This window comes from Phocoena sinus, chromosome 12 (assembly GCF_008692025.1).
Source record: "Phocoena sinus isolate mPhoSin1 chromosome 12, mPhoSin1.pri, whole genome shotgun sequence".
NCBI lineage: Eukaryota > Metazoa > Chordata > Mammalia > Artiodactyla > Phocoenidae > Phocoena > Phocoena sinus.
Genome location: NC_045774.1, coordinates 51,728,308 through 51,746,793, shown reverse-complemented (window position 1 = coordinate 51,746,793; position 18,486 = coordinate 51,728,308). Strand labels below are relative to the sequence as shown.

Below are 18,486 nucleotides of genomic sequence, written 5' to 3'. Positions count from 1 at the left end.
GAGAAACCCTTGAACATCCACTCACTTGCCTATTGATGCCGAGGGCACTAGAGATGCCTGTTGGCTGCATAGCAAATGTTGCTGATTTGTGAGGTACTAAAATGTTGGAGTACTTTTTCAAAGAAGAATTTAAAACTTCCAGAAAATAGTACGATGTTGGGGTAAAGAGCTTGAGCTCTTGAACCAGACTATTTGGTTCAGATTCAGGAGGCTCCACCACTCCACCCACTGGCTGTGTGACCTTGGGCAAGTCACTGAATATCTCTGTGTCCATGTCCTTGTCTGTAAAACAAGGACAACAATCCTAGGTATCCTGTAGGGTTGGTGTGAGGTCTGAAAGAATGAATACCCCTATGACGCTTAGAACGGTATTCAGCAAATGGTTGGCATCCGATTGAGGTTGTTGTAATTATGATTATGGTTATTTCTTTCACGGTTGCATACTTACTAGCACATCATAGAATACCATTGACCAAATTTTCTAGCAACAGATTATCTGAAAGTCGTATTTATATTTGCATGCAAAAGCCACAGTAATTCCTTGTGAACCATGAGAGGGACAAAGGTGCTTTATGCAGACAATTCTTATAGCTAAGCTTTTTAAAAAAATATATAACTGTCCAGGAAGATTCTACGTGATCCAAGACCCCTTCATCTTGCTCTCCCCTTTAATACTAAAGTTGTTAATCTTAGAAATATACAACTAAGAAAATAAATGCAAAGCAAAGGAAAAATATAATTTACACATGTAAATGTCTGCAGTAGCAAATGGATGTGCCTCTGATAAGCCTGTTAAGGGAAGGAGACCAGAAACCATCCTTTGTGGGGCTCCTCCAACGTGCCGTTGTGCTTGGTCTTTACAGACCCTTTTTTAGACCCTGTACGCTCTATACCTTTGCTAGTAGATATTGTTATTATTGTTTTACAGATGGGGAAATTAAAATTCGGGGATGTTACGTTCCTTGCCCTGGGAGAGAGGAGGGGATCTAGTGAGCAGGCGCAGAGCCTAGATTTGACCCACATCTCTCTGACCTGTGCTCAGGCCAAGACACACTGCCACCTTCTCAAGGTAGGGACCAGGTCTGATACATTCTTCCATCCCAGGGCGAGAGAAGGGGTTCAATCTATGTTTGTGACATGAAGGAATTAAGCAATTAATCCAGAATCGCTCTTTGTAGCTTCTTTATGGTAACAATTCTTTGGTAGAATTCGGAAGCCAGAAAGAACATCTGTGGGAATGTTAGGAAGGGGAGTTTATTCAGAAAGGCATGTCAGTGTTTGAGAATTTCCAATGAATACTAAATTATAGGGAAAGGAACCAAAGTATATATATTTTTAAATTTGGTACTCTATAGAAAATATAATTTTCAATGTGTTATAAGTGTTTGAGTGGGTTTTTAAAAATCTGACAGCAATAGATGATATATAATAAATGTTAAATCTTCTTTTGAAGATTTTGATTCTTTTCACAATCAGTAAGGCCGTTTCAAAAAAGGCTTGGCCTCTTTTGATTTGATGGGGTTGTATTCCTCGGGGTGAACTGATCTATTGCCTTCAAGACTTCCGGCCATCAGGTAGCATACTGGAGTTAGGGGTCAGTGAGTGACATTTTCCCTCATTGTTTTAATTGCTAGAACTGAACAATTACCCAAAGTACCAAAGAGAATTCACCTTTGACGGCTTGATAGAAACTCTACATCATATATCGAGCAAAGCCAGAAAACCAGATAGGATATCAATTATCAATATAAAAGTGCCTAAGAAACCAGCCAGAACTAGTATTAATCATATTTAGTCATATGCTTGGTTTATGGCTAGAAGAACAAGCTAATGAAAGTCTCTTGGGAGAAAAAGGGAAAGGGAATAAAAAGTATTTGGACTTGAGAAGAATGACATATATGAGTAATAAAGGAGGCAAGAAATCGGAGATGGGGATGTGGGGGTGATGGGGGACCGGTGAGAGGAAATTTCAAGAGAAGAAGAAAGATAGACGGCCATGATTAAATGGCAAATAAGCAGGTTCAGGCAAATAAGGTCTTTAATGTGTTTTCTCATTGAATTTGGCTTAAGTGTCTTTTGTAATAATGTTTTTTGTACACTTCCTACTCTTCTGGTTTGAGGCATCGGACTCTCCATGAGGGCTGTCTTCCCAGCTTCTCCTCCTTGGCCACATACAACCAGAAGTTGAGATAACCCTCTTTTAAGTCCAGATGAGGCTCCCCTAGCTGAGAGCTCTGTGAGGCAACACCTTGGTCTTTCCTCACTGTACCCCTGAGAACCATGCTTGCCCACCCCATATTTTATGACTCCAAGCTCTCACTGCCAAGGGCCCAGGTTCAATCCCTTGTCAGGGAACTAAGATCCCGTGTGCTGTGCAGAAAGGCCAAAAAAAGAAGGGGGATTGCATGTTACAGTTGATGACTTGTCATTTTTTTCATTGGCAATGTTTTTTCCTAATGGTATAAAATAATAGCATCTTAACGATCAGTGGTGATATAGATTCAATGATCTGTGGACATAGGTGCTCAAAAATTATTGTTGGTTGAACGCATGCAATAACATATCCCCCTGGTTCTAGTTCACGTAAAAACGAAATGCTTAAGGTTGGGTCTGGGTTGTGCATTGGCCACGGACAAGGTGGAGTGGAGGGTTGGTCTGTGGTTGTCTTGGCTGAGAATTTTACTGCTGTATCCTTTCCCTTCAGTGGAGCTGATAGATGGCTTTGTTCATAATTTCAAGGGAAATGTTGAACCAGTTAAGACATACTCCCGATAAGCCAGGTTTAAAATAATAAGCAGTACTTTTGCCTTAATTATCCAGAAAAGTGCTTAATGTTCTACTTTGGATTGCAATATTTGGAAATCAATATTTCTCTTGAAAATCCATGAAGATACATTGGTGGAGAAGCAATGGCTTCTCTCTCTCTCTCTCTCAATAGAACAAGCTGTAGATATCCATTAGGATAAAGTATGGGTTTTTAAAATAAATCAGGATAAAGTATGGGTTTTTAAAATAAATCAGGATCTTTTTACCCATCATCATCACCAACACCATCATCTCTTAGAGAGGTTCCCAATCTACAGAAGAGACAAGTACACAGAGATAAGTACATTTCCTACACTTCAAATTTGATAATCCACCTTCAGGATATCAGCTAAGTTACACCCTATATTTAACTTTGTGAAATACTCTGCTGTTTTATAGTGTTCAGATCTCAATATAGTTTGGTTTCCTTTGAATGGAAAATTTGAATCTGATTCTGATATTACAGCAGGATCTGTTATACTCTTCTTTGTGTGAACACAGAAGGGGAAAACCACATAAACATTTTTTTTTTTTTTACCAATGTTTTCTTTTTTTTTTTTAAATTATTTTTATTTATTTATTTATTGCGGTACGCGGGCCTCTCACTGTTGTGGCCTCTCCCGTTGCGGAGCACAGGCTCCGGACGCTCAGGCTCAGCGGCCATGGCTCACGGACCCAGCCGCTCCGCGGCATGTGGGATCTTCCTGGACCGGGGCACGAACCCGTGTCCCCTGCATCGGCAGGCGGACTCTCAACCCCTGCGCCACCAGGGAAGCCCCCACATAAACATTTTTAAATGTCAAAGCCTGAGATGGGAAGGGAGGCGATATTTAATATTGAGCATATGCTAAAATAAGGCCTTCAAATGAAAAGTATCCTGATCATTAAGATACATGAAATACTTTGGGGTCTCCATTATATAGCCATTTCAAGCAGTGGTGTTTTTAACTTCTAAATTGTCTGATAAATGTGTTAGGACAAAAATGGTGTAAACCCTAGTTTTGGCTTAGCGAAATATTTATATATTTGCCAGAGAGCTTGAATTTTGACAATTTGTGACATCATTGTGTATATAAAATACAGTATATGAAGGCAAATTATATATCCCATGCAGAAATGTGGATACATACATAAAGGAAAATGAAAATACACTAGAGCATTACAGAAGTGCTTATGAGCCTATGGCATTTAACACATCTCAATCATTTATGCAGTATTTGATATAAACATCAAAAACATAATTTGATGTTTATATATGAACACATAAAAATAAATAACATGGAAAAATAAAGTTGTAGTGAAATTTTCATTTTCATTTTTCCTTAGCACTTTTATTTTTAAACAATGTTATGACTGTCATCAAATCAGCCAAGTTGAGAATTGAGCTGCATCAGTAGAGACAGCCGGTCTTGATAATTCAAACCCAGAAGACCTTTTCTCAAGGGATATATTCTCTGGTGTGTTTGGTCTGGATAGTTTCTTACATCTCTAATTTATTCTTCTGTGTACCTTGCATGAAGACGATATCTATAATTCAGTGCAATATCTGTAAAGATTTAAAACCTTTTCTAAAAACCTGAGTGTTTAGTGTCATGGAGACAACTCAGAAGGTGGAATTAATGTGAGAGTAGGTGGTGATGGGGTATGTATGTGACCCAGAGTTTGAAGATATTTGTCTTTCAGTCGAGGTGCATTTATTGAGTACCTACCATCTCCCCAGTGCTGTGCTTAAAAGACATGTGTTGCAGTGCAAACACAGCATGAAATGTGGATCCTTCTCATAAGGAGCTTACACACAAACTGTGCTGATATGAACAGTGAACTTCCAGTGTATGTTAAAGTGCCAGATGTGGTGGTATGCTGATTAGAGAACAGAAATATGTACTGAAGTATTATGTGTACAAAAAGGAAGTAAAGGGTCATTTAATGGGGAAGGGATGGTGGGCTGGAGTCATCAGGAATAGATCCTCAGAGGAGGTGGGGCCTGGGCTGGTCCTTGGAGGAAGGGGAATGGAAGTATGTCTCAGAGAAAGAGAAGACTGTTGGTGGAATGATGGGAGGGAGGTGAGCAGGGAGCACGTGGGGGTCACCGAGACACTGCCTGGCATCATTTTGTGAGTAGTGAGAATAGAGTTACCTCGGTACGTTGTGGTCAAGTAATAAAAGCAGTGAAAGCCAGACAGCTAACTTTACATTTGGTGTTTTAGGCTATGGGATCTGTATTAGGTAACTGCGCCAGGAAGTGCTATTATGAAAGCAGTGCTTTCACGCCTTGCAGGACACGAGCCGCGAGGCTTCTAGAAGGTGGTTAGAACAGTCCAGGCACACTGTGATGAGGACAAATGCTTCTCACAGCTGGAAGGGCAAGAAAGAGACCGCAAATGACTGTCCAGAAATGTTGGCCATCAAGTTCTTATGACCATGTTAATATAAGTAACTGGCAAAGATTTCATCTCAAGCCAATTTTCTTATAAATTTAGACTTTGGATAAGAGTCGTAATTGAGTAAGTAGGTAGTTGTGAACAGTGGGAAAAGCTGAGATCAAAGTAGAAGCAAGAAACTGAACTGTGATCCAGAATGATTCAGGGATCATTGTGATTTAAACACACACTAGGGGGAAAAGGATCTTAAATTTGGATTAAAGAGGGATAGAATCTCCCTGAACAAGAATGCAATAACCCCTTTGCCCAGAGAACAGCACAGAGGCAGTGCAGCGTATGTGCCCTGGAGTCACACTAACCTGGCTGTGTGGTGACTAGCTTTGTGGCCTTGGGAAGGTCGGTTTCTGCATGTGTAAAACAGAAACGATAGCTGTATACACCATTTAGAGTTGCCATAAAAGCTAAATGAGATAATACATATAAAGTGCTTGGTGTATAATAAGCACTCAATAAAAGGTAACTAATAAAGGGAATAAACCCCCTTTTTTTGTATTCAACTTTTAAGAGAAAGAAAGAAATGCCAGTAAATAAAACTCACATGAATAATTAGATTCCTTGTTTTTTAAAAATGAAGACAAAAATCTTATAACACATAGCTTTTGATTGCGTGGATTTAGCTTACTCTTTACACCTTGCACGTGTACAGGACTCTAGAAGGAGAACTGGTATTTATCCAGTAATGACCCTAAAGATTTTCAAGATCTTCATCAAAGAAAAAACATCTTATTGAATTTACTGTCTTTACTAAGATGGAGTATTAGACTAATATAAAGTGGTTTTGGGGGGAAAAAGTCTTACACAAAAAGGGTTTGCTAGTTAAACCTCCAAAGCAAATTTCTTATAATCCCACGTTCCCTGATTTTCCTAATTACCTGACTATTTAAAATTTTACTTTTCTTTTGGAAGTAAACACCATCACCTACTTCTTTGGCCGTCTTCTTTGTTCATATGCTGATAAGTTTCAGGATGTATCAGTTAGGCACTTAATTATTGATTTGATAAATCAGTTTTCTTTTGGCCTGATTTCACTAAAATGCACGTGGAACTTGTTACAGTCATAACAATGAAAAAAAAGAAAGAGAAGAAGCAAAAATCCAAAATAATGTGAGCAGAATGTCATTAAGTGAACATGATAAAGCTGGAAAGCATCTCTCTTGGTTAGAACTCCTCTTTGAAATTGTTGGGCTGCCTCTATCCTACACAGATTATCAAGGTCATGTTGAAGATTAAAATGAGCTGTGGGACAATAAATTGCCCTTTACAGCAGAAAAACATGCAAACAGAAAATGAGACCTAATGTCTTTCCACATGCCCTGATTTTTTTTTTTCTTTCTGAGCCTAATACACCTATTTAGTCTAATTTAGTTTTAGCTTTAGTTATGGTTTCTAAAATTACAATGTGTGCGAGGACTGGAATTTTTTTTCTTCCAACAGCAATTAGAGTGTACGTAATATGCTTTTCTCTCCTCCTTTGGGGAATGGTAAGAATCACATATCTCCCTCCTGTCTCTGTGTCTGGTCAGCCTGCTGTGGGGACGCCTCTCACGGGGCCCCAGGGTGGGAACAGTGCCTCTCCAGAACCAGCAGCCCCATAGCCTTGCATCTAGACTGGCTCTCATGTCTTCGAAGTGTTAGCCCCAGCAAACAATGAAAGTACAATAATGTCTTTTCAGATTGTGAAACTAACCATACAGAGTTATTTGTAGATTTGAAAGTACGACTTAAAAAATGTAGTTGAAGCCACTGTTGTTTTTTTTTTTTTAAATGACCACAATACATGGGTTTACATTTTAAGTTTTCTATCCCAAGAAAGAAATGACAGGACTGTTAAAGATGCTGATGGTTAGAGCAAGAAACCTGGGAATAGACAAAGGTTCTGCAATCAGTTCTCCTTCACTCTCAGCTGCCATCATCACCATCTCTTTGGCTTATCCTGGCCGTGCCATTAACATCCCTTAACTGTTTCCATAAATTAGAGAACTTTATGCAGGTGCCACACACAATCATGCTCTCCTCAAAGCCCACGTCATCAGTTTCTTCCATCATTCAGTCAGCGAGCTTCTACTGAGTGCTTACGGTGTGCAGGCACAAGGTCATCTGGGATGGAATAGACTCCATCTTCACGGAATCGCCCCCTGGTTTCTATAAGTTCTTTGTACATTTACTTTATATTATAGTTAGATGATCGATGATAGATAGATAGATAGGTAGATAGAGACATACATAAGTATTTATAAACTCATTTTACTAAAGGCTTTGAATAAGCGCTCAAGAAATACCTACTGCATGAATGAATGAACAAACCGTACTGGTGTGGCTCCCTGTTGGCACTTTTCCACAGCCAGCTCAGACTCCAAGGTCTCTCCTGCGTCTAGGGAGTTGTCAGGAATGTCTGGAATGCGGCAGCACTGGCTGAATGGAGTTCCTCTCTGATAGATTTCTGAGTTGTCTGGTTTCTTGGGCAGAATGAATAGTGGCAGAAGGTTTAGGAGCCACTTCTGGGCTCTGAGAACTATCTGGGGTTCCCTCTCTGAACTGTGATAGTCTCCCCGTCACCCCAGTCACCCAGGTTTATTTCCCACATGAGAGTGGAGCCTGGAAAGAATTTTCTCCAAATTGCATTCAATGCCGCATATCCATGTTTGTGTTTGAATTTAGCTACTAGAGAAAGTATCAGATGTAGTATTCAAGGCATTAGGTTTAAAAGTATGTATTTTTCATTCTTTTCGATTATGATTTTAAATGAAAGAATTGCTTCGGAAACACAATTACGTTCCTAGGTTTAAGTGAGACACTGGGGTCTGTCTGGTCTAGGATGGCAAGCAAAGCTTCCGGAAATCCCTCTAGCCCTCTTCCAGCTCCTTCTCTCTCTCAGGTGATTTTCATACAAAATGTCAGTGGCTCCAAGATGTAGTTTTCTCAGAGCCCTCATTCTGTTGAATTGGCCCCATAGAATGATCACACTTCTTTTCGAAATAGAACTATGCAAAGTCTTGAATTCTATTACAGAATTTAATACCAATAATTACTTAAAATTTAATGAATTTCACTACTGACTTAATTGCTTTTGAGTAGTTCCACTTAACTTATTAAAGACAAGCAAGGACATATTCATTTAATGAGCAGCAGAAGTCTTGCCCTCACATCTGCCTACGTTCTCTTTTCAATTAATCAATTATAGTCCGATGGTGTGTAATTACACATTAAGAAAGTTATTGGATATCGCAGCATGTCTGTCCCTGGGGGGCTCATGAATACACTAATATAACACACCTGTAATGACCTGTGCTTGGATCCACAACTTACACTCATTTCTCTCCCTCTCTTCCTCTCTCTTTGCTAAATTAAGATGAGAGCAATTACCATTAACTTTTTGAGTCACATCTAGTCAATGTGATATGGAGAGAGAAAGTGAAAAAGACTGAAAGAAAAGTAAGAATGGAGGAAAAAGACTTTATCTCCAAGTATGAGTAATCTGCCTTTTGAAATTAAGCTTCCTGAGACCTGGTCCTGAGAGCCATTGCAGCTGTGGTCGGTGGTCGTCCATCAGAACTGTGTCTACTGAATCGTACCAAATTCTTGAGAAAATCAGGCCAGCATTATTTGAACTCAAATAGTGTCTTGCTTCCCAGCTTCCTTCAATCTCCTGATGAGAGAAATAGGAAAACCTTTTGAAATCACATTCAGGCAAATTTGCTTGGCTTGTTTCAAATCAAACCGAAGTCTGGAACTGATCCCCAAGCAGGAGCGCTAAGCCTCCGCATAGCAACTAAGCCGCGTTAAAAAAAAATAATAATAACAAAGAAAGAAAGAAAAAAGGACCCACTAAAAATGCAGCACAAACAAAGAGCAAATTTTACTACGTTCATGGCCTAAAGGCTCTGGTTATGTGAAGGGGTCTATTCCAGTATGTCCTTCTGATTTATGCTAAATCAGTAAAACCCAACAAGAACCTCTTAATCCAAATTATATAGTCAGAGACATTCTAAATGCCTAAACCAACCAAGTGATTTTAAGCAAATGCCCTGTTAAAATAAGCTTTTGATGTCTGCACTACTCCAACTCAAGAAGCAATCTGTTGACATTTTCGGCAAATGCTATCTTCGTCTGAGACAGAGGCAGCCGTGGCTTCTTCAGAGTATTTTTCAGAGTAAAGCGATTCTTCTCTCCTTCCCTCCCTCCTCCCCAACAAAAAAACCCTGCTTCTATTATCCCCTCATTGAGGTACTGACACGGTCAAGTCTATTGTGATGAATGGCTGTCCATCAGGATAGAAAGAAGGATACGTTGGTACTCAGCTAGCAGATGCTCATGAACATGCAAATGAATGTGGTGAGCCTCCTTGGTAGGGAAGGATTTGCTTTGTTGATGTTTTTAACTCTACAACCAATTTTGGGCATTTTGTTTGCTGTTTTCCCTGCTTACAGCCACTGGCCGCACATACCCCACTGTCACTTGGGCAAAGCCTGCCTCTCCGTGTGCCTCCTGGGGATGCCCAAGACCCCGCTGGCCCAGAACAGAGGATGTGTGTCAGCGGCACAGAGGCACCCCATGTACTTTCAGGGTGTGTCCTTTCCTGGCACTCCTGGCCTGTCGGGACAAATGTCTCTACCGAAGGGGCTGTCTTCCTGTGTGGGCTCCATTTGTGGCATCTCATGGGCCTCCATGGGGTTGGATTGTAAATAGTGGCCACCACATAAAACATGCCATCTGTACCCCTGTGGGTAGTAGGATGGAACACAAAAAAGATTTATTCCAGGAATATGAACTGATGTTTACAGACATGCCAGGGCTGGCTTTGAAAACACAGTGGAAAACTGTCTCAAAAGCAGTTTAAGTACCATGTAATAGGAGTCTCAAAAAAGTGCTATAGGAGCATGAAGGAAACCTCTATGCCCAGGGAGATGCACCCAGCTGGTGTGTCCGCACCAAGCTGGTGTTTCCACACCAGTCCCCTTCCCCCCCAGGAGATGGGAGGTCCCATGAGGGAAGGCAGGGCCAGAAGGTGGAGGGTGCCTGTGGCTCTCATGCTTTGGGGGCCGAGAGTCCCCCCAACCCCCAACCCCTGTAATAATTGCTTAAAAAGTGGAGGGTGAGGAGATAAGTTCAGATTGAACAAATTGGATTGCTCTTGGGAAAGTTTCCTTATTTGCTGGGCTGGGATTTCAGGGCTGTGTTGGGGGATGTCCTTTGTTGAGGGCATCATACCCACAGGAAGGCACCTTGGCTATCGGGGTGATGACTGCACATCCCGGGATTTGCACAGCCTTCCCAGTTTCACGTTTATCATCTGTTTTCACAAACCAGTGGTCCTCAGATGAGTTCAGGTGCCCAGCATTTGGAAGTAGTGTCACTCTTGGGAACACTATGAATTATTGACCTATTTAATCCCCACTGCATGAACTAGGAGGAATTTTTGCCATCTGTAATACACATATGAGATACAAAGTCATAAACAGTTCAGTAAATATATTATCAAGCTAACTAAGCAGGAGTGACAGTTTCTTGTTTCCCATTCATATTCCTTTGCTGCTTGCCCATTGTTTTCGTCATCTTTGAATGCTTTGCTAGCAGATACTGCAGCCTCCGTCTGTGAGATAAGTCCTTTGCTACTGAATCTGGGTAATTCCTGTTTAATGCATGCTGTAGTTACTGCCTTGTGATATGAGTTTATTTCCCTGCTCAGCCTGTTCTGGAGACCTGGCCACTCCGTTTATGAAGAGACTGAAGGGAGTGGCGTCTCATATTTCTAAACTCAATCCCGCATCTCTACCCCGACCCCGGTTGCCACCTATTTCTCCTTCCCACCTCCTTACCTTCGGAAACTAAGAAGGGTGAGGGCAGGGGATAGGCAGGCTTTCTTGGCCCTCACTACAGTGTGGCTGTCGGTGAGGGCGCCCCCTAGTGATTTGTGGTATAATAACGCCCTCCAAGTTGGCCCTGAAGTTGGATCCTGTGTCTCGACCCAGGCCTGCATTATTGTGCCAGCACTTTGGGACCTGTGAGTTTGATATATTAGATTCTCTGTGCCAGACTGTGGTGTGTGTGTGTGTGTGTGTGTGTCCCTGTGGGCGTGCATGTGCATGCAGCAACTTTTTACTGAGGGCTTTTATATCACAGGACCATGAGAAGCTCAAATATGACATTCCAGTTCATAACAACTTTTCAGCCCCCAGGAACTTCTTCCTGGCTGCACTTCCCCACAGGTTACGGTCGCCTGTCAGTCTGCTCAGAGACATCTTCCCCTCCCTCCCATTTCCTCGCCTCACTTTTCTGTCTGTTCATACCCCGTGCTCACATTCCCTCAACTTTTTATGCTGAACAGACCAGGCACTGCCCGGCGGGCCTTTGTGCTTCCTGTACTCTCTGAGTATATTTCCCTTCGTTTTCACATATTGTATACTATAATATCTTTTTTGAAGTCCCGCAGGGAATAAAGTAAGTCAAAGGAGGGCTGATGCTGTGCGCGCGCTTTAAAGACCAGGCAGCTGCCATTTACAGACCCATGGAGGGGGGGAGCCAGCAGGGCTGACGTGGGGCAGCCCCAGAGGTGGTGAAGCTCAGGGGTCTCTGCCTCTTGCTCAGTTAGCTGCCCTTCTCCTACTAGAGTTTCTCCTGCCATAGCTAAATCTTGAAGTCTTCTAGTTAAAGCTGAGGAAAATATATAGGAGAAAAACATAAATTTGCAAAATCAGTGCATTAACATTTCTCCTCAGTGGTCTGGGAGGAGACAAAGTGATTTGATTGAAGTAGCAGCTCCAGCTGGTCCAGCTTAGAGGCAAACAGTGTGTCCTCGGCAGCTGAGTTTCAGGACCAACCACCCCCAGAGTCTCTGAGAATGTCCCAGGAAGTGAGAAGCTTCAGCATCCTGGTGTGGCTTCCACACTGCCTCTGGCTCCCGAAAGCAAACCCCAGTCTTCCCTTAGACCATAGGCCCTGTCTTGGGGTTCGGAAGATATGGTTCCGTTGACTGTGGGCTGACCCTCCCACCCCAGGTTGTCTGTAGCCCCTCACTATTAAAATGTGGTCCACCCACTGGCAGCTGGACTCCACCTGGGCCCCTGGCAGGATTGCAGACTCTCAGGCCACTACCCAGCCATCCTGAATCAGAACCTGCATTTTAACAAGATCCTGGGGGAGTCATGTGTACCCTAAAGTTTTAGAAGCTCTGGGCTAGGGTATTTTTATCCTGTAAATTTGAGTCGGCTTCAGTGGGCTCCTTATCATCATAGGACACCTGCCCACAACGCATTCAAAAATTCATACCCCGTACTCCTTCCCCTGCTGGAGTCTCTTTTCACAGCCACTGAAAATCTTATCCCGTACAACAGATAGAATTCGTACCCTCAGCTGAGAGAGTATCTTGCTGGGAGTCTCTAGAAGGAGCAGGTGGGGGCTGGTAAAGGTAGATGGGATGGGGGACAACAGCCTCGAGAGACCGCAGCTCCACGGGAAGTTCAGCCACTGCTTTAGCACCTCTGCATATTTGCAGTTGGAGTTTTAGGGCTCCCAATTTGGGAAGAAAAGGTGAGGCCGTTGATGGAAACTGAATTCCAACAGCTTCTGGTGCCTGGCATTTGGGCTTCATTGTTTAATCCCCGAAGGGAAAGACAGGGTTCCCGCGTGGCATCTCACCCTAGGAGAGGTGGCTCAGCCTGGTGGGATGGGAGGTGGGGTCCACAGGCTGGGCAGGGTGGAGGATAGAGGGGCAAGGTCTGAACCAAGCTTCATCCCCTTGTTTTCTGCCTGGAGGACCAGGAGGGGCTGGACTTGGCTGGCTTCCCTCTGCTCAGGCAGGTGAACATGTGCTGTGGGAAGGGTAGCCTGGGCGATCCCGGTCCCTGCCACGTGACTTCTAAGTAGCTGTCCACAGTGGTGCCCAACTTGGGGCTTAGCACTGCCCCCATTCCTCCCTTCCCTCCCCACCCTGTGCATTGAACAGGTGAGGGAGCTTAGCACATGACAGACTGGGAGGCCTTGGGTTTCTCATAGTCTGGGTACAGAGTCTTGTCCACACCAAGAAAGGTAACTGGGAAGAAGGTGTGTGTGACAAGGGAATTAGGGCCAGTGAGCATTTGACCTTAAGTCCAGTCCTGGGGATGTGCTCTGGGTGATGTTATTGATATGGCTACTGTACCTTTTCCAGGGCACCTGGTTTCTAATGTTCTGCCTGTTGTCACTATAAATCAGCAAGATGACTTGGGGCTTCAGCTACACATCCCAGTCTGCCTTACACACCGTGGCAGAACAAATATAGGTCAGATCATGTGTCCTGATGTTTTTTTTCAGGCAGTTGGTGGACAATGTATTGCACAACAGGAAGTGGACGGTTAACTTAAAGGATCATGTCTATGGCCACCCAGGAATTTCTGGGACAGGCCTGATGTAAAATCTTCTGGCCTGTTATCATTAAACTCCCAAGGAACACTGGTGCACCTCCAGCTGGGCCTTCATGCTGCTGATGTCAAATACGGGCATTGTTGCAGAAAAAATTAAGTTAATGAATATAAGGGACTTCCCTGGTGGTCCAGTGGTTAGGACTCCGATCTTCCACTGTGGTGGGCGTGGGTTCGATCCCTGATCGGGGAACTGAGATCCCACGTCCCTCATGGTGCAACCAAAATTTTTTTTAAATGAATATAATTTTTTCCATTTAAGAGCTTTCCTTCTAATTTTTCTTAAGCATTTGGTACCTGGTACCTATTATAGCGAGCACATGCTAGCACTGACAAACTGAAGAAGCGATAGAAAAGCCTTAGTACTGAAGGACTCAGGAAGAGCTGCTCACGTGTAGTTCAGCAGCCTTTTGTGTGCATGTGGGCAGCATGTGGCTTAAGGTGGGGTCTTCTCGATGATGTACATGCAGTACAGTCAGTATAAGCACATTTTCTGGGTATAACGCTGTTTTTCCGTTCCAGTGATAGAATTAACTCTATCAGCATTTTATGCTGTCCTCTGACCAGATGTGAGAGACTGTGTCAGTCAGGGTCCTAATGGCTGCTGGAGCTTTGGACCTTTTTAGAGGGCCAGCTGGAGAGAGGTGGATTGGTTTGTAACCATGAAGATGCTCTGATTTGAAGGGCAACTCAAGGGGGAGGGATGGCCACCCACTCACCTGAAATTTTACCATCAGAGGTTATTTGCTTTGGGTTTTGATGCTATCTAAGGTGAAAGCCTTGGGTTTTATCTATCTGGGTTCAAGGCCCTGAAAGAAGGATAGATAACCAAGGGAGAGACAGACCTATGAAGGAGAAAGTGGGATAAACATCTTACATCTCACACATCACTAGTTCTGTTCAGAACCGGGCTTGTCTCTTCCTCACTGCCCAAGGGAACAAAGTGCTGTCAGTGACTTGGTTGGCAGTTGTGCTGTTGCTTCCCTCTGCCTCAGTTGTTTCTAAATGGTGATCCCTGGACTGGGGCATGACGAATGGGAAAAATGAGGATGCTGTTTAAATACTTTATATGGAGGTGTAAGGTCCCAGTCTTTTGGGGGAAGGTGATCTTTTCTTTCTGAGATTATGTCTTTTAGTTGTGTGGCATTGAAATGTCTTTTTCTTTTTCTTTTTTTTAAAATTGAGATTGCAGTGATAATAAATAGTGGTCTTAAAAAGTCTTGGCAAAAATGAATCAAGGGACTTACATAGGCAAACTTAAAAGCTGTTTTTGAGTTTCCACTGAGTATGGAACCCAAAGTCAGGAATACTTAGTGCTCAGGGACCTCATTTATGACATGGTCATCTCTTTTAAAATGAAAGCTTTATGTTTGCAAGGGTTCTCCATCAGATACTGTATGCAAAGCCTTCAGGAGATGAGTTAAGAAACAGACACTGCCCTCAAGAAGCTAAGAGTCTAGGACAGACATGATAAAAACTCAAGTAACATCAGAAATTACAGTGACCTGAGCTTTGAGCAAGGGGAAAGGTGCCAAAGAAGGGTCCCAAGGAGGGACGAATCACATTCTGATCCACGAGAGGGAATCAGGTGAGTCTGTTAGATTTGGCGTCAGAAAGCTCCTTCGGCTGACACAGAAACAAGGGGCATCCATCACTTTGACCTGCTCATTATCGCCCTCCCCCAAATAAAAACCTTAGGGAGCATCATCCTTGCCCCCCAGCTATTCATACCCTAATCTGCCACTTTGAGTGTTTCATAAAAGTGAGGCCAGACTGTCCCTTAGACCTGTGATCTCAGTGGGGTTTTGATACATGCCCCACCAGTAAAAAAAACAAAAAATTAGTCACCTAATATTTTCTTCCATCACTTCAGTGGATTGTCTTTGTACCCTCTGAGGTACCCTGCCCCACCTCAGAGATCAACACTCTAGAGAGGGGCGCATAGGCTGCTGAAGGAGACTGGGGTTTGTAGGAATAGCTCCTCTAGACAAGGAAAGCCTCGGGATGTATACTGTTAGGCTACACGTCCTATTCCTCGGCAAATCTCAGGAATACGTTGATGTCTATGGATGGTAGAGAGAAATTACAGAACAACTGTGGGGCACAATGCCGAGATTCTTGGTCGTAATTCAACGTGTAGTGCAGAATTTGTATTTAACATATAGGTAGTTGATACATTCCCCAGGACCTCTCTGCCAGATCCCGAGGAGTTTTCAGGCTGGGATGGTATGTGGTGTTAGCAGCCCTGCTCAGTGGGGTCATCTTGCCCACTGGCTCCATTAGGGCATTAGGAATCCCAGATAAAAGAGCACAGAGATTCTGGAAGGTCTACCTGGGAAGCCCTGCACCCTATCCCTGGGGAGGACTAAACTGGGAGGGAGACACTAAGTTAGGGCTGGGCAATGGGGTCATAATCTTAAGATGCTGCCTAAGCCGTCCCAGGGCTCTATCCTCTGGTGCTTTTTGACCCATTCCTGACCTAGGGATCCAGTTCTAGGAGGATCCCCGCCCCCACCATAAACACACATCTCTAGTTTCCATAAGCCAAGTCGGGGCCCACAGAGGGATCAATTCATAAGAATTCATTTAAAGAGCCTTCTTCTTAGTCACACCTCCTCTCCCAGTTGGAGGCCCCCTGCCCCATTTCATAGGTTGTGTGCTCTGTGGAAAACTGAGAAAACACCTAACACTTCAGCAAACCTCTGTCAGGCACCTACCAAGGGTCAGGTACTTGGGAAGAGCTGGGAGCAGAAGGGGAATGAGACGGATTCTTCCCTTCCCCGGGTGCCCATTGGGTCCAGAGCTGCCTAGGGTCCCCCAGGACAAGGCAGCTGGGCCAGGACTGCAAAGCTAGCCTGTCTTCCTTTCTGAGAGAGGAGGAGCCATAACAGCTTTCCGGACTGTCTCCTGTGAAACGTTTCACAGCCAGGATCCTTGCCACTTCCTGAAGAGGAGGGCATATCCGAGGTGAGTGGCCCACAGAGGCGGCAGGGAGTGAGGAAGCCTAGTCTGGGAAGAAGACATGACACGTCTCGGCAGCCAAAGATGCAAGAGCCGACCTGTGGCCTTTGCTCAGGAGGCCGGGGCAGGTGCCACGTGGCTACCACGCAAGCCCTGAGGGGACCCCACCTGCTGCAGACCAGCTGAGTCAGAACCCTTGAGAATGGGGGCCGAGAAAATCTTTTGCAGTGATTCTAATGTGTTGTGAAGCACTTGGAGCATCTACAGGCGCTTAGGTCCTGTTCCAAGCAATGTCTTCTGGCTGGTTCTGAAAATACCCAAGGCAACGCTTACCTACCTTCCTCCTTCCCTCCCTCCCGCCCTCCTTCCTTCCTTCCTTCCTTCCCTCCCCCTTTCCTTCCTCTCTCTCTCTCTCTCTCTCTCTCTCTCACACACACACACACACACCTTGGGCAGGAAAGAAGGAGAGAGAGAGAATAATAAAGGCTATTGAACACTTGCCTTGAGAAGAATTGAACATTTGCTCAAAATGCATCATTACCATAGTTACCATTTGCTGGGTGTGAATATAATACCTGGAAAACAAAATTATTCCAGCATGTGAGAGAGAGCAGGCCGTCTGCTTGGCCATTGCAGGTGTGGCTGCCAAGTGGGTCCCAAACACAGGAGTCTCACCCTCTGGTTTTGCTTCCCAACCTGCCAAGTCAGTCCCATCAGGCCCCATCTTTTACTGCTGAAGGTCAAATGATTCTGCCCCTGGTCGCTGCCCGCCCCGTTCCTCCTTCCCTAAAGACTTCAGAGGCAGGGCTTGTTATAAGAACTGAGAACCCACGTGAGGCCTTTGTGGGACTGTCTGAGCCTGAGGTGTTTATCATCCTTCTGAATGGCTTCTCCTGGGGAGGGGGAAGAGGAGGGGGCCCTGGTGGAGCCAAAGAACAGTAATCTTTGGAGAAGAAAGAAAAGGGCCACAGCCACGGCAACAAAAACTTCCTGCAGATGTGGAATTTGAAGGAATCCAGAGAAAAGAAGCCTATTTTTAGCAGGAGTGAGAGTGCAAACTGTGATAGTCTCCACAGGCCGCTGTCACTAACATTTGTCTATAAGCAACATTTTCATATTTAAACACGACAGCCCTGCAAATGGAAAAGAACCAACACTTTATCTGCTTGCTGAGTAAAAGCTATCGTCTTCCCTCAGCCCGGTGGGAGGACCCGCTCCATCCATTGGCATCGGGCCAGGCATTGGGTTCACCTGTGTTGCCATGGATATTCACGTGTCAGCCATTGACGGCAGGCTGCTCAGCAGTGGTGACAAGGATGCCGTTCCTTCCGGGTGAGAAAGCTGTGCCGTGTCACCTCTGTAGGGAAAAACGTCCAGTGCACTTTGCTCAATTAAGCATGCATGTGTGGAAATACAACACTCAAACGAGCAGGAATAAAAATATATTAAATTTGAAGAAGTTAAGTAATACCGTCGGGAAAACCAGTGAACTTGAGGTGAACCCAAAAATGTCAAAAAAGAGAATCTCAGAAATGTGAGCCTTTCGGCCTTTTACCAGACCCCGAATGAGACATGTGCATTACGTCCTGTATGCCCCATACGAGTATCTTGCCCAGATCAATATCAGGGAGCCTGGCACACAAGTTCTTTTGAAACTTTAGGCAGCAAGCGCTTTTCGAAGCCCTATTAGAAAATAACCCACTGTTCATGTGGTGAGTTTGGATTGGGGAGGGGGACAGTCCTCCGAGGATGAGACCCTGAAGATGACTTCTCCAGGCCCCCAGTGCACATTCTGACTTGTACCTGTCCCTACCCTGCTGAAGTTGGTGTTAGTTATTGGCATTCCTGCTGGTCAACGGTGGCTCAAAACTGAGTAGAGAAAG

The 18,486-nt window shown here is 44.2% G+C and overlaps 1 protein-coding gene across 4 annotated transcripts in view; it reads left to right on the top strand.

The window, feature by feature from the left end:
- The window catches only part of SOBP (sine oculis binding protein homolog), a 161,096-nt gene that overhangs the window by 101,370 nt on the left and 41,240 nt on the right, over positions 1-18,486 (top strand). For 2 of the 4 annotated variants that reach the window (XM_032651661.1, XM_032651663.1), the window contains exon 6: positions 929-1,069. The exons of the other annotated variants lie outside the window; for them this stretch is intronic. In XM_032651661.1, the coding sequence (XP_032507552.1) occupies positions 929-1,069 (141 nt within the window). The remainder of the gene's footprint in view (positions 1-928; positions 1,070-18,486) is intronic. 4 annotated transcript variants of the gene reach the window in all.